The sequence below is a fragment of the Cavia porcellus genome, unplaced genomic scaffold (genome assembly GCF_034190915.1).
Source record: "Cavia porcellus strain 051 isolate PalLab524CR breed Dunkin Hartley unplaced genomic scaffold, mCavPor4.1 scaffold_30, whole genome shotgun sequence".
In the NCBI taxonomy this organism is placed as follows: domain Eukaryota; kingdom Metazoa; phylum Chordata; class Mammalia; order Rodentia; family Caviidae; genus Cavia; species Cavia porcellus.
This window is the reverse complement of record NW_026947513.1, coordinates 27,955,954-27,971,658: the sequence shown is the minus strand read 5'-3', so window position 1 is coordinate 27,971,658 and position 15,705 is coordinate 27,955,954. Positions and strand designations below refer to the sequence as shown.

General features: G+C 34.5%; 1 protein-coding gene across 9 annotated transcripts in view; it reads left to right on the top strand.

Annotated features, from left to right (window-relative positions):
* Fryl (FRY like transcription coactivator) overlaps window positions 1-15,705 on the top strand; it is a 245,919-nt gene that overhangs the window by 64,129 nt on the left and 166,085 nt on the right. For 6 of the 9 annotated variants that reach the window (XM_063240345.1, XM_063240340.1, XM_063240338.1 and 3 more), the window contains exon 1: window positions 8,487-12,271. In XM_063240345.1, the coding sequence (XP_063096415.1) occupies window positions 12,070-12,271 (202 nt within the window). In that variant the 5' untranslated portion in view covers window positions 8,487-12,069. Of the gene's footprint in view, window positions 1-8,330; window positions 8,459-8,486; window positions 12,272-15,705 lie in introns of those variants that run through there. The other 3 variants (XM_063240342.1, XM_063240343.1, XM_063240344.1) reach the window with 1 other exon arrangement.

Below are 15,705 nucleotides of genomic sequence, written 5' to 3'. Positions count from 1 at the left end.
TAAAGGTGAGTTAAAAAGTATTTAAACAGCAAATAGTGGAATAAATATTTTTGTGCCCATTCCATAGCGTGGACATTGATCAAATTCTTGACACCTTTGTACCTGCTCCTTTTCCCCAGTTCCCGATGATTTTGTTGCATTTCCCTGTCATTGATTTCCATCTGTAAATATGTCAATGTGTATTTCTCACAAAGACCTCAATCTTTAGACAGGTAAAGGAAAATCTTAAGGTTTTTGAAAATATACTAGACTACTGAACACTAAAATTTTAAAGGGAATCTTAAGAGTGATTTAAAGGAAAAGCAAGATCTTTAGAATGGAATAAATGGGAAAAAAAAGAAATATCCGACAAGCATTGAACCAAAAAACAACAGTTACAGTGACAAAGTCAATCAGTAGCTTTTAAAGTACTCAGTGAGAAAAGGCAGAAATGGGCATTTTTGAGCAGCCAGCGTATGTCTGCATTCCAGACAGACCAGGCAGGGTAGAAAGCCAAGTGTTTCATTCCATTAAAGATAGCAGTTCTATTTTGAAACTCAGAAGAAAAATCAAAGTTGTATATAAAGACTACCATTTACATTATTCACTCTGATATTATGTAGAGCAGTAAAGAATTCCACCCAATGCTCAGTCTAATTAAAGGAAGATGATATTATAAAATGCTTTGTAACTACCAGAAATTGTATAATGTATAGTAATTCCAGTTGTATATGATGTTTAATGTGTGTTGAAAGACTTGAAAAACATTAACCTGATGTTATATGAATTAGTGGTGGTAATTTTTAGGTGCATTAGAATTTTGAAAACTTTTTATGTCTTTATTACTTTCTTAGGAAATCGTTGAAAGTTGTGTTTCCTGTCAGCACCTGTGATAGAAGTGGATGTTACTTATTGATGCTTGCTATATGTCAAACACTGTTCTAATATTTTTCATCTTTTACACTTAATTCATAGGTATCCTTGAGAGATTTTATTATGAAATAGGCACAGAGGAATTAAGTACCTTGATTTTAGGTATACTTTTTTATCTCCAGTAATTGGAATGATACTATCACTTCTGTTTTCTTTTTCTTTTATTAGTTAAAAGTACATAATATGGTACATTAGTCAAGAAACAGTTTTGTTTTTGGTTCTTTGAGACTGAGTCAAGGTCAAACTGGCCTTGAATACACAGCGCCCCTCCCCCGCGCGGCAGCCTCTCAAGTGCTGAGATAACAGTCACGTGCCACCCCCAGCCCTAAGAATTGATGGATAACATTTCATTATGAATGCATCCTATTTCTTTCAACTGGCCCTTTGTTTTTGTTCTTTTCCTTTTACTACAATATTCTTCTCATAGAAATAACAGTACAGTTAATCATCTTTGCATATAAATCTGTGTGAGCATTTCTGATTGTCTTTCTAAAATTAGTTGAGAGAGAGGTGACATTATTGGATGAAAAATTACGAACATTTTAAAGACTTTTGATCCACGTGTTGAGGCTGCAGTAGTGTATCATCATTCTTCCTTAAACTTAGAGAAACTATTTTGGGTTGTTAAGTTTGGGCTTGCATGTGCTTGGGTATGGGTGACTGCAGATTTAGAAATAGGTCATCTAAATCATGACTGGGAATTTGTGCTTTCATAGTTTCTCATAGAAATCATGTTTCTCCAACTTTGCTGAGAAAAAGGAGAAACTCAAACCCTGGAGATTAAATTGTGGCCATTTACCTGCTTTGTGATTTTGGTAGCTACTTTTTTTCTTCTTTTATTGACTTAAAAATTTGAATTAGCTTAAAAACCCTTTTATTGCAAATTGTTTAAAACATATAAAATTTGCTATCAAATTATATAAATTTTCCCTTATGTTTGATCTTATTGGATGTCTAGATTAAAAAATTAGGTGGAGTAATTTTCATTGCATACTTTTTTTTTTAAAGCTAAAGACATAAGAGATACACTGTGTTGGTTAGAAACTGTTAGGACTGCCAGATGTGGCGATGGATGCCTGTAATTCCAGTACTCAGGAGGCTGAGGCAGGAGGATTGCAGTGAGTTCCAGGCTAGCCTGGGCTACAAAATGAGTTCAAGGCCAGCCTGAATTGCATAGCTAAGCCTTGTCTCAAAAAGATAAACAAAACAAAACAAGCAAAACCTTGAAAGTGTTTCAGATGTTGGATTTTTTTTTTCTTTTTTTTGGTATTGGGAATGTTAACTCATGACCATGCTCTTTCAAGGCAGGTGCTTATGCTGCTGAGCTAAATCCCCAAGGCCCCAGATGTTGGATTTTTAAATAAAAAACCCAGATTTTTAAAATAGGTCTTGTTACTGTTTTATGACAAACAAGAACCAAACATTGTTGTTTAATTCATTGATACTGTCTGTTAAATAATTAAGGTGCTGTTGTGTGTTTTTCTGAAACATATCTTCTTCCTGAGTCTGTGGGTAACTTCTACAAAGAGTTTAATGATAGGCTTGAAATAGGAGAAGGCATTTTAACTGATGGAGTTCTAGTGAATAATTAATAATACCAGAAAGAGAAGGTCTCCATGTCCAGTTAGGAAAAAGTTTAGAGCCAGTTATTTTGGAAAGTTCAAGATTGATAAAGAGTAATCTGACAGTATAGAAATTTCTGAGAGCTATGAATGGAATAAAGTTTAAAAATCTATTGATATTTGAAGGTTGTGCTGCTGTCTACTACAAATAGAAGAAGTAAAAAGTAAGTAAAAGTATTACAGGCAGTTGAGCTAGTTAGAAATATTATAGGTAGTCAGACAGGGCTAGGCCCTCCAAGAAGCCAGCACCTAGGACCAGATGTTTGGTGACCTTGCAGGAGACACATGTCTTGCTGTGGGCCGGATCTCAGGACAGAAGGCAAAACAAATACAACCACACCCTTAAGTATAATCCTTAGGGATTAAGTCTGGATCACTTTGAGAAGTCAGGAGTCACCATTCCAGTCTCTAGGGAGGAGTCACTGCTTTCTGAGAATGCCCACTTTCTGTGACTTACTTCCCCATTTGTTTCCAATTTAATCAGTTTTACCCAAGCTATTGATCTTATTGGCTAAACACAGCTCTGTCCCCCGTCATGCCCATCTGCCTCGCAAATTCCCGGTTCTCCCCAGCTGTAGACCTGCCTCATCTCATGGTTTTACTCTCTAAAAATCCCAAGAAAATACAGAATCTTTGGCAACCCACTTGGGATCCCTCTGTCTCTCAATCAGACAGAAGCTTTCTTTCTCTCAGTAAATATATTCTGCTGTTAAGCTCCGTTGTTCCTAAAATTTATTCTTTGATTTTAGAGAATAAGAACTTGTACGGGACATATAGTAGATTGGGAGTTTCATTCCCCTATATCAAAAGGAGAATATCCATCAAGAGGTTTTAATTCAAAATTGATGATTGGATTAGAAAGTTGCAGAGCTGCAAAATTAAATGTACATTATTGAGAAAAAGTCTTCATTTTTTTCAGATATGCAAAGAAATGACTTAGAAAGCTTATACTGCACTAGAATGCAAGCTCCATAGAGCTAGGGATTTTTGTTTTATTCAGTTTTGTCCCTGACACATAGTTCTCCTCACTGAGTATTTGTTGAAAGGATAATTTTATAAATTTATCTCAGGTATAGTTAAGGTAATAGATTTTTGGAAGTTAGGGATACTTTCCAGATTTGTGAAACAGAAGTACAGTTCAGCTTGATGGCTTACTCTAGGTTATTTCTACTTTTATCCCAAAATTTTTGCTTGGTGTTGAAGTGTAGATGAGTTGGTAGCATGAATAGCATTTTAGATGGAATATTTTTGGACCAATTTCTTTTTTTCCTATACCAGTGTAAAAATTTGTAGGAAAATTATTCGAGGAGTACACAGTACATCAGTGTATAAGAAAGTTTATATTCTGGTACTACTTTCATTTCATTCAGTAGTGAAACCTTTATGGAAAACTTCCCCCCTAAAATTATGAATGGAAAATTTGCTGATTGCTTTCTTTAGATCAAGTGGCATCAGAGTAACTGCTATTCTGGATGAAAATGTAAAATCAACAAAATGTTGACAAATTTACCTGCAGAGAACGTTGCTTTATCAGCAAAGAGATGTGGATTTCTGCAGTGAAGCCCAGTTGTTCTAGCTCAGTGTCATTACACAGCATTTTTAGCAGGTCATGTAATGTATACTGTGATTACATTAGTCAGCGTAATATGTTCCCATATTCTTTAACATTGAAATTTGGGAGAATGTTACCAAGAATGACTTAAAGATTGAAATATAAATCTACTTTAAAAATTATAAAATTTACTGTACTTCTAAAATGATTAGAGAAAAAGTGAATTACTTGAAGACTGACATGTAAGACAGTGTTACTTTTAAAATCATGAATTTTTTTTTGGTAATTTCATAAATTATTTATCTTAATGGCTTTTACCAGACTAAAAAGATATTTGAATAATTGTTTACAGTCTTCTTTCTTGGGTTTTCTTTTTGCACTTGATTATTTGTGAGTATATTTTTCATGTTATATACAACTAATGGTGGTTCAGAAGTTACTGTGTCTTTCATAATTATTTTGGTATCACAGATAGGAAGTGTGTTTTTTTTTGAGTTTCTTGTTATGTAATTCTTCAGGCTGGTCTTCAGTTTACTATGTGACCCAGATTGGCCTTGAATTTACCATAATCCTCCTGCCTCAGCCTCTTCTGTGCTGTGATTACAGACATGTACCATCATGGCCAGTTAGAGTTTGGGATCGTTTTAAGTATATTTGAAAACTATTACATAGCTGATGTGGAAGCCTGTAGTCTTGTGAAGTAGGAGGATCCTCGGGTGAAGGCTAGCCTCGACTGCATAGTGAGATCCGGTTTAAAAAAAAAAAAAGGTTGAATTTTTATTCTCAAAGGCTGTGAGAAATTTACACTATTTTGGTTTTTGTGTCATTTTAAGAAGCTTTGCAAGAGTATGAAATACTTTTAGTAGAAGAGCAGAGATTGGACTTCATAAATTCCATGTCTTGCAGTGTAGTTTCTCTTTTTAGTTGGAATATGATGAATTTCTAGGTCACCACCCACTTAGATATTCAAATATAATATGAAATACATTTTGAATTCTAAAGAGATTCAGTTGGGATTTTTGAAGTAATTTACCCTAACCTTTTTACCTCGCAGGTACTCCTTTTATAACATTCTGTGGAAATATTAGCATTCCCACTAAGAACTCAAGGAGCATGGCTTCCAGTCCTTTATGAACTAGACTTTTTGTTAATTATGTAACAAGGTAGATTAAATCTACCTAGTGCTGGGCACAATATCTTTCTTGTTTTCAAATTATGAAGTATTCTGAGCATAAAGATGATTCTTGAGAATACTATAATGACCACTACTGATGCTCAGTTATCCTTAACTTTTCCTGTATTTGTGTATCAATGTATTTCAGAAACACATGCATCTAATGTCTTACTAAATTTAAGATAATTAAATTTTTTGTGGTGCCTCTCTTTAGTGATTCTAAAAATTCTTTACAAAGAGAGAAAGACATTATTGTGTTATCTGAATGCTCATTCAGCTGTCTCTTTTACATCTTGGACAAAGGCAAGCAAGACTCATTTGCGCTGAGGTCCTCCCAAGCACCAGAGTTGGTCCTCTTTCTTTTTTGCACGTGAAACTGGGATCATTACTATGCAGGTTAAAGACTTGGGCTTCAGATCTTCTGTTTGGCTGTTTACAGTTTTCTCTTTAGTGTTGTCACACAGCAACAGAACTCCTTGTTTATTTGACTCTTTTCTTTATAAGTTAGAACAGCATTGATCATGTGTGCAACATGACCACATAGAGTTAACCTGACCTCTGACTTAACCAGCTCAGAAGTGGGTTATAGAAGTAGTTGTGTTCTTCAAATCAATCAAGTGAAATGAAAATGAAAATGAATCCCACCCTTGTTAAATAAAAAGTATGAAGAGAAGGTGAAAAATATGATTGACATGCAAGAAAGCAGATAAAATCCCTAAAACAGAACCCATGGAAAATAGACAAAAACTTCCTCTAAAAGCCAGTTGTGCTAAAAACGATTATAATCTATGCAGAAGTATAAATCAGTTATTTTCCATGGTAAGTGAAAAACATAATTATTTAAACAAAAATGAAAAGTTCCAAATAAGTAGGCTGCATATCTACTGAAGAGGTTTTGGCAAATTCAGGACAGACTCTGAGAAGTATTAAAATGAGGTAGTTCTGTGAGTGTTCTTACCAGAAGATTGAACAGTATTTAGCAGGGCACTGAACTTGCTGTGTCTGAACAGATCACTCAAAAGATTGACAACTATAGTCAGTCCTTGTGGCATCCCCCAAACTATTTTGAACTCTAGTAGTGAGCGGTTTTGTTTCTTGTCCCCACCAAGTACCTTGAAGATGTTATGGCTTGTGTCTAGATGTCCCCCCAAAGCCACATGCAGTCATAAGTGGGGCTTTTTCAGAGGTGGCTGGATCTAAAGTGTGTGACTCTGAGATTGATACATGGTTTGGGGTTAGGATCAAGGGCACTGGGATTAAGGGAGTGCTACCTGTCCTAAGTAGCCTGGATAAGATATAAAGGATAGAAAGAGCTGTGGTTGTCTCATACTGCTTTGGTACCTTATGCCCACTGTGAACTGTTTCACTTCTGCAATACCTGTCTGCCATGGCACTCTGCCTTGGAGCCAACTGAGTATGGGTGGAACCTCTACATATAGTAACCCTAAACAGACCTTTCCTCCTGTACTTTCTGGGTGTTTTTTGTCTCAGCAACAAGAAAAGTAGCTAAGAAGAATAGTTTAATCCCATTAACTATTATTTAACATATGGCTGTACCTATAAGATATGGCATGTTCTTTGTGATATGTGCTTTTTTTGCTTTGAGAGGAGAAAAGATCAGTGAGCCTAAGATAAGTATCAGTAATTTATTAATTGATTCAAAACTAATGGGGCAATAATAATTTCAGTAGGTATGAGTGATATTAATTTATTAACCAAGGAAAATCTATTAGTGCTTTGTTCATATTTGCCAGATTTATGGCTTTGAAGATTTGGCCATCCTCATGATTTAGTTAACCAAACCTCTGAGTAAATGACATAGTGTCTTTGTATGTAACTTGTCTAAAGGAGTTTAAAACTAAGAATTCTTTTTTTTTTGTTTGTTTTTGGTCTTTTTTCTTTTTATCAGTACCGGGGATCGAACTCACAACTGCCTGCTTGCAAGACAGGTGCTTATGCCGCTGAGCTAAATCCCCAGCCTAAAATTAAGAATTCTAAGTACAAAGTTATGTTTCAGAGATATTCAAACATTTTTTGTTGAATTGGCTATTAAATTTATTAAACAGGAAAAACTATTAAGAAAGTGGTTATGATTTAAATATGGATAATTTGAGTTTTGACGATATATTTGTTTGGCCTATGTAACTTTTAAAAACGCCCTACTTTATTATTTATTTATTTACTTATTTTGGTACTGGGAATCAAACTCAGGACCTCGTGCTCGCCAGGCAGGCATTGTGCTGCTGAGCTGTGTCTCTGGTGCCACTAACTTTAATGATTGAAAAATGTGGCATATACACAGATAGATGTAAGTGATAGGACAGCTCCCTGTAGTCATCAGTTTTTCGTTTAAGCATCAAAGTTCTTGCAGATACATACCCATAAATCTCCCTCAGAGTTGTTACAGACTGAAAAATATGCATTCCAAATATTACATATAGATTGTATAAACATTATGCTTGGTAGGTAGGTATATGAATTGTATTGCAGATCTACATTTAGTAAATAAAAAAATGTGTGAACATGTTGTTGAATAAGGCATTGCTGTATGAAGTCAGTCATTGGCTAGTGAAAGCATTACAAAAAGAAGAAAGGAAGGAGATATCTATAAATTCTGAGAGATTAAAGGGACAGTTACAATACTCTCTATGTTTTGTTTAGATTTGGATCGGATCAAACTGTTAAAAAGACACCTGTGAGAGACTTGGGCAAATTTGAGCCGTGATCGGTGGTTCATGTTACAGAAAAACCAATATATTGTAGGTACTATTGTGAAATTGGCTTGTGTTGAAAAAGTCTTTGTCTCAGATGTATACTAAAGATAAAATGAGTTGGTGTTTGGTGTTTGCTTCAGAATAATCTACAGTACTAGGTGTGATTTGCTATGAATTAATTGTTGAAGGTAAGCATAACGAGGTATTGTACTCAATAATTTAAATTTTCTGTAGTAAAAACTGAAAAAGAATGTAGCATATCATTGAAAGAGGATAGCTGTAGCACTGAATATGAGTAACACAAAGATGAACTTACAAACATACCAGGCATGTAAATGTTCTGTTTTTTCTTTCAGAGCTGAAGCCATTTATTTTAATCTTGGATGATTAACCTCTAAATGCTTAATTCTCAAACCTGCTCAAGAGTCATACAGTCAGGATTAATGATCCACATTATCACCAAGAAATTATCTCAAGTGACACGGTAAGATTACAGCAAATACTCTTTTTTTTGAAAAATTTTTAAAATTTTTATTTAAAGGCTAAACAAAACAGAAAATAGGTAGAAATAATACATACGTTCTGAGAAAAAAATAAACAGTAAGAAATCAGTAGTTGAAGTTTACATATTGTCGTTTTACAAATAGTTGTTCAAGATACAAAAATGTAAAGTGGGGATTCAAACAGCGAGACTGCAAACAGTTCTGTTCAACTGTCCAACAAAAACTTAGTAAATGGTTGTCAATCCTATACACTTAAACATACGTGCAGTTATCCATATCTTCATTTATGTTTAGATTAAACAAACTAAAGCAGGTTAAAATCATTCTGAACAAAAAATAATAGTATTGCTGGATTTCACATCATGACTCTCCATGATCAGCACTGGATACTGTAGTGTCTTTTTTTAAAAAAATTTAATTTAAAGATTAATCAAAACAGAAAACGGGTAGAAATAAGACATAATTTCAAAGAAAAAAATAAACAGAAATCACTAGTTGATGATTACAGATTGTCTTCTTACAAATAGTTATTCAAGATACTAAAATGGAGCTTATAAAGTAGTGATTCAAACAGTGAGATTGCAACCAGTTCTGTTCAAACAGCAAATATTCTTAAGGCTAAATGATGCTAAGACTGAAAAGATTTTTCTTTTCTTTTTTCTTTTTTTTTTTTTATTTAAGGAGAAAATAAAAAACAGAAAAATGGTACAAGTTATACAGAATTTCAGAAAAAACAAACAGTAGGAAATCACTAGTTAATAGATTGCATATTGTTATCTTAGAAATAGTTGTTCAAGTTACAAAATTAAAGCATATAAAAGTGGACTTTCAAACAGTGAGACTGCAAACAGTTTTTGTTCAGTGATCCAACAAAACTCAGTAATATGGTCATCTATCTTATACACTTAAATATATATACAGTTATATTCTTTAGAGCACTTTCTTGAAAAGATTTTTTAAATGCTGTATTTTAACTTCCAAATTCTATTATAACTTCGTGATTATATAACGGTTAACTTGTTAAGACTAGGATTTCGGTTTGACTTACAGTATCTGAAGTTTTGGTCTGTGAGTAATTGCCCCATTGCTTTGGGCCGATGGCAGGCAGTAGCACATTATGTTATGAGTGCATGAGCCTGGGTCCTAGAGTCCTTTTCAAGGGCAACCCCTGTGACCAAATTACCTTCCACTAGGCTCTGTCTCTCAAGCTGCTACAACCTCCCAATAGCCTCAAGCTGGCATCAAGCCTTTAACACATGAGCCTTTGTGTAGCAAGTTCAAACTTATGATAGTTAAAGTGCTAATAAATATCAGCATGTAAATAAATGCCATAAAAATCATCTTTAGTCCTCAGAGATTCCAGTAGTAATGGATACAGTCTTGTCACTGGAAGGCTGTGCTTTCTCTCTAACCTGTGTTTCAGTGTAGATTCAGAGGAAGCTGATGCTGAAAAGCACCTGTATCTTCCAGGCTGTTTATTAGGGTCAATACCTCAAAAGAAGAAGGTGGAATAGGAAGCAGTTTGGGCAGAAGAAATTGAATTACAAGCCAGATTCAACAAAACTCTGGCCATTTCTTCTGGAGTATGGTAGCTGTGGGAGTTTATTTCCCTTCTTCAACAGTAAGGTTCTTGGGGATACAGCTCAGTGGCACAGAGCCTTTATGGCAAACACAAGGCCGAGAATTCAATTCCTAGTAGAAAAACAAAGCAAAACAAAAAACCCAAGAAAGTTGGATGGAGATGGAGACTCATTTTAAGAGTCTTTAAGTTTTGTACAGATCATTAAAGAAGTTGTCCAGCATTTATTTGTTGAACAGAGAAAAATCTCTTGTGGCCTCTCCTGTAACATCTAATCTTTCTCCCTTTGCCTGAACTCCTTTTCTTCAGCTGAAAGTAGTTTTACCAATGTCAGCGGTGACACAGCTGGTTGTCCATGTATCATGAACCAACATGAAGGTAGTTTTCCTCTGTGATTAGCATGTTATATACCGCTGTGCTTCTGGGCTTCGTAGATAAGACCTACAGAGGGACTCGAGGCAAACAACCAACCCAAGATACAGAGAATACGGGATTATATTTAGAGAGACAAGCTGAAAACATAGTGATTACTTTTAGCCATATTAATGCATATAGTTTACGGTTCTAATGAGTTTTGGGGATTTGGATATTTAATGTTTTTAGGTCTGTGAGTTAAGAGAGCTGTGCTTCTTCGAAGCTTTTTTTTTTAAAGTCAGTGTTTTTCCTCCCTCTCAGATATAGTCCTGCTTGAGGGTGAGAAATGTTAATCATCTTATGGTCTCAATATTGCTGTCCACACCCATTGTATTTCCTTGTTTTTTTTTTTTACTCCTTTTACCTAGACAGAATTTGTATTGGTCCTTTATCTCCAAGACTCAAGGGTATAAAGGACTTTCACACAATATATTTTAAAAATGGGCGAGACAGGGAATAGTTGACTTGATAAGTAAAGTGGCAGAATAGTGATGAAAGCCTAAGTATCTCAGAGCCATTTACATCTTTTCCTCTTATAATCATTTTTCCTGTTATCTATAGAAGCATTTGTTTCATCTTAAGAAATATTATGCAAATAATTTTCTTCATGTTGCGTATTGAAACAATGGAATGGTGCATGTGTTACCGTTAGGAAAACCTGATTTTAAAAATTACAATTGAAAATCCGAGTCTTTCAGAGGCACAGATCTGATTGCGGGCGGCGTTTCCTCCTGTCCCCTTAGTTTCATTTCCTCCTTGCTCGTGAAGCAGCCCCACCAGAGGGTAGGCAAAAGGAGGGATTAACCGCAGCCCTCAAAGTCTTGGTGAACTCTTTTGTCATAGGATCAGTTCCTTTCACTATTTAAAAATTTTAGCGGACTGCACAGTTATTTTGAAAATAAGTTTTGAATATTGGCTATTACATGTATTGAATTTCAGTGTTTATACTTTAAAATCTTCAACTTTATGTTCTGAGATCTACCTATTTTCATTATAATTCTTTTACGATGTATGCCAGGGTTTCCACCATTATTACTGGTAACTGTGACTGATCATTATAAGCAAACTTTGCATCGTGTACAGGAGGCTGTGTTTAAGGGTACATTGCAATGTTTGTAACATAAAATTTTCACCTCCTTTTCATGTTCTGTAGAGTTGTTCTTGAAATCCAGAAGTAATTTTCAGAGTGATAAAATATTATCTTTTTGAGTACAAGTTACTGTTCCACACCTCGGAAAGTAAATTTGTCTTTGTCACACTGAAGGTTTTTTCAAAGTCTAAATGTTAACCTAGACGGATGCTAAACATTTTATGGTCTTATTGCTGTTAACACCCACTGGACAAGTGTATTTGTATATGGAGTGCAGTTCCATAGTCTAGAGCTATTTGGTTCGTTATCAGCACCAACAGTAAATGTCCTAAAAAATCAGCTTCCAAACAGCTGGCAGTTAAGTTAACTTACTGGCCTTTAGCCCCGCCTAATTTCACATGACGTCTCTGTTCTTTGACACAAATAGCGAACCTTAACTTCTCATCAAGGAAGTCGGTTCAGTACCTTTCTATGTGCTTCTGTGTCTAGGAATGTAGAACAACCTTAAAATGGATTTTTTAAAGAGAGTCGTTCCGCCTATTCTTTCTGGCGATACTACTTTGGATACTAGAGATAGTATTCAGGAAGATTCCCCAAGATTACTTAGGATGAAGTGTCTTAGTTTGCTTTCATCAGGGAAGACAATAGTAGATGGCCAAGCTGGAGCCAGTTTCCATCCCAATCAAGACAGACGCAGCCATCAACAACTAGGTAAAGTAAATTTACGTTCCTTTGAATCCTTGCCAAAGGTATTTTAGGGAAATAAAATTACTTTTACAAGTACAAGTTCTAGGAAGTGTAAATTTTTACTTTGAAAATCATTTTAAGTATTAGGAATGTTTAATAAAGTAACTATGTAGTGATCTAACTTTTTTAAAATTAAAAATTGTTGGCTTGAGTTCAGAGGAAGAGGTTAATTATTTATATGCTATAAATGAAGATAAAACTCTTACTAAAGTTGACAGTTTTGATATCTTTAGAAATACTTTGATGATGGTTATTGAATACTGTGTTGGACAGGTGGTACAGGCGTTTATTCCTGATAGTCAGGGGGCTGAGACAGGAGGATGATTTAGTGAGGTTCCATCTCTAAATAAATAAATAAATAACTAAAGGCCCTGGGGGTGCAGTGCAACCATCCTGGATTTAATCTCCAGCACTTAAAGTGATACTGAGTTTTTCTATCATTATGGAAACTACTTAAATGGTGTTTAAAAACATGCCCATTGTTTTACTCTAAAGATAGGAAATGTTTGGGGCAAATTGTTAAAGAATCTTAGAGAAGCTAAGAGTGTAATTTAGGAACAGAGTACTTTTCTAGAGAGTGAGAGGCCTGGAGTTCAACTCCCAAATAAACTTAAAACTAGAACAAAAAAGACTTCTGAGTATAACATGATTTTTTTTTATCATGGTATTTCTGTTATAAAAATCAAATTTACATATACTGTAGTAACTAGCAAATATAAATGTTAAGTTTTTGAATTTCTGATTAAAAATTTTAAAATGTTAAAATATGCTTAGGAGATTTTGTATTTTAGGGAGAAGGTAGCTGCTTACATAAATTAATGCAGTGTTTAGTAGATTTTCTGTAAACCTGAAAGTCTGATGTGTGCTATAATTGTTCTGTATGAATATTTTAAACATTTAGATGTAGACATTCACATACATATTCTTTCTGGATTTTAAAATGAGGGTTACTTGCCTTTACATTTGTTACATCATAAGCAACTTTCTGTCTCATTTAAAACATGCCACTGTATGGACACAATGATTTATTAAAAAATCTTTTATTCATGGACATTTGGAATGACTTAAATTTTAGTCATTAAAATAATTATGTAATTAATATTCATTTCTTTGTTACTTTGTATTTCTGGGTGATTGCTTCTAGTATGAATTTCTACGTGCATTTAAAACTTCAATGAACACTTCCCTTTAAAACATTTCTCATATTAAGCTGCCCAGGGCACGATATGAGAGTCCCAATTACTTTGTATTCTTTTTAATACTATCTTGGTGTCAGTTTTCAATGTAGAGTTGTATTTATGAGCAGCAGTAATTTCTGTTTAAAAATACCAGTGATGTGGAAAATGAAGGAGCTTTTAACTTTTGTTTGTTTTATTTTTTGAGGCAACATCTCGTATGTAGTCCAGGCTGCCCTTGAACTTGCAGCGATCCCCAGGCTCCCAAATGTTGGGATTACAGGTGTGCACCATCACACTCAGGCAGTTTTTAAGTTTTAAAAAGAAATGTGTATTAACACATATAAGACACAAGTTTTAAAAATTGTCTTTCTCATTTGCATTCTTCTGAGAGGGGAAATAAAACTGAGGCCATCCCTTAACCCCAGTTAAAATCTGTGAACCAGGAGGCATAGATAGGTGCACTTACATGATTCAGATGCACTTTCCTTTCACTTAGAGTCTTGAGTCATTCACTTGTGTCCCTATCTGATTGGACTAATGTTTAAATGTAAATAGGGCATGCCCATTTATATGACTCATTTATTTCTAAATTTGTTCTTTCTTTTTTTAAGATCAGGTTAGTTTGAATGTAGAGAACACATGTTACAATATATAATAATTAGATCTCTTAATTTATATTAACTTGCAAATAATGACAAGTTATGACTAAGAATTTGTCTATAGTGTATCTTTTTACTAAACAAGTTCAAAAGAGTAAAATAAGGGAGCACTAAAGAATCTGTGGAAATTTCTGAGCCTACAAGTTCTTTGTGAATAATTCTTGCCCAATTTTCCTCTTCAAAAGTAAAATTTAATTTTAGGGGATGAATATTAGAAATTAAAGAATATGGGCATTTATGTGGAGAGACTTGATTTTAAAATATCTGATCCTCACAAGCTTAAATATCAATAGTTTCCCTTATATGAGAAACCCAAATTATAAATAAAGATAGAGTAAATAATACAGTAAGAGGGAGCCAGCAGGAAGCGGGGAGATAGATCCTTCTCAAAGGGAAAGGCAATCAAGGGATGGAACGAGGGGAAAGAAAGGGAAGGAAAATGACAAAATTCAAGACGTGTCCTGTGCATGTACCAGCTCTACACAAGCATGTAAATGTTATTGTGTGCTGCAAACACTTACTACTAAAAAATTTAAAGTGTCTTTTCCTTACATTTCCAATAACTGATGAAAGCCCTTCTCTTGAATGTTAAGATTTGCTACTACACTTGTACAATATGTAAGAATAAGATCCACATCTTTCTACAAGTAAACAGGAAGTGAGGTTCATTTGTGGTCCTAGGGTGGAGATACAGCAGGAGGTTAGCCAGAAATCATAAAAAAGGACTGGAACGTTCCCCTAAGGGGTGTTAAGGTTTCATTCATTTAATAATAATGTAACTAGTATGAGAGGGAAAGGCAGAGATTGATAAGGAACCTTATATAGGCTCGCACCTGAATCAGCTTGTCCTCAACCTTTCTAATTGTTAATTCAGTATTTAAAATTTTTTTCTAAGAAATGCTAGATATGATTTTAATGAAGATGGACAACTATACTTTTGTGAGAGAATTGATTGAGAACAAGTCTACCTTAGAAAAATGTGGAAACCTGGTTTTAAGTGTAGCATTATTTACAGATGCAGCTGATTTCTTTAGCAAAAATATGTGCAGAATTGATATATTAGCGGGGAGGAGGGTATCAGTATTTTAAAGAACATTTCCTTTGCCTTTGAAAATTCTTTTTAGTTTTGAACTTTCTTTAAATGTTAAGTAACTTAATGTTTAAAAACGTTTGTAGACATTCTCAAACAAATCACTGGATTTATCCGTGTGCTGTATTTCTTTGTAACATAAATGAGCACATGCCCACCGCCCACTGCACGTGGATTCCCAGCCACTGGTTTTTTCTTTCCAACAGGCTGAGTTGTGGCCTGCTCAGAGTTGGTGGTATTTTTAACTAAACCTGTTTATGCCAATTATATGTGTTATTACGATTATGTAATTGAATTATATGTTACATAATTTGGTACAGTATAAGATGGAAAAGAGTCATTTTGATGTTAAAAAAAATGTTGAGTGCTTTAGTCAGATTCCTTAAAGATGAATTCCTTAAAAAATTGTGTTTGAATTAAACTTAGGTCAGAGAATGTGCAAGATTGAATACATCTCACCCGGGATACCTT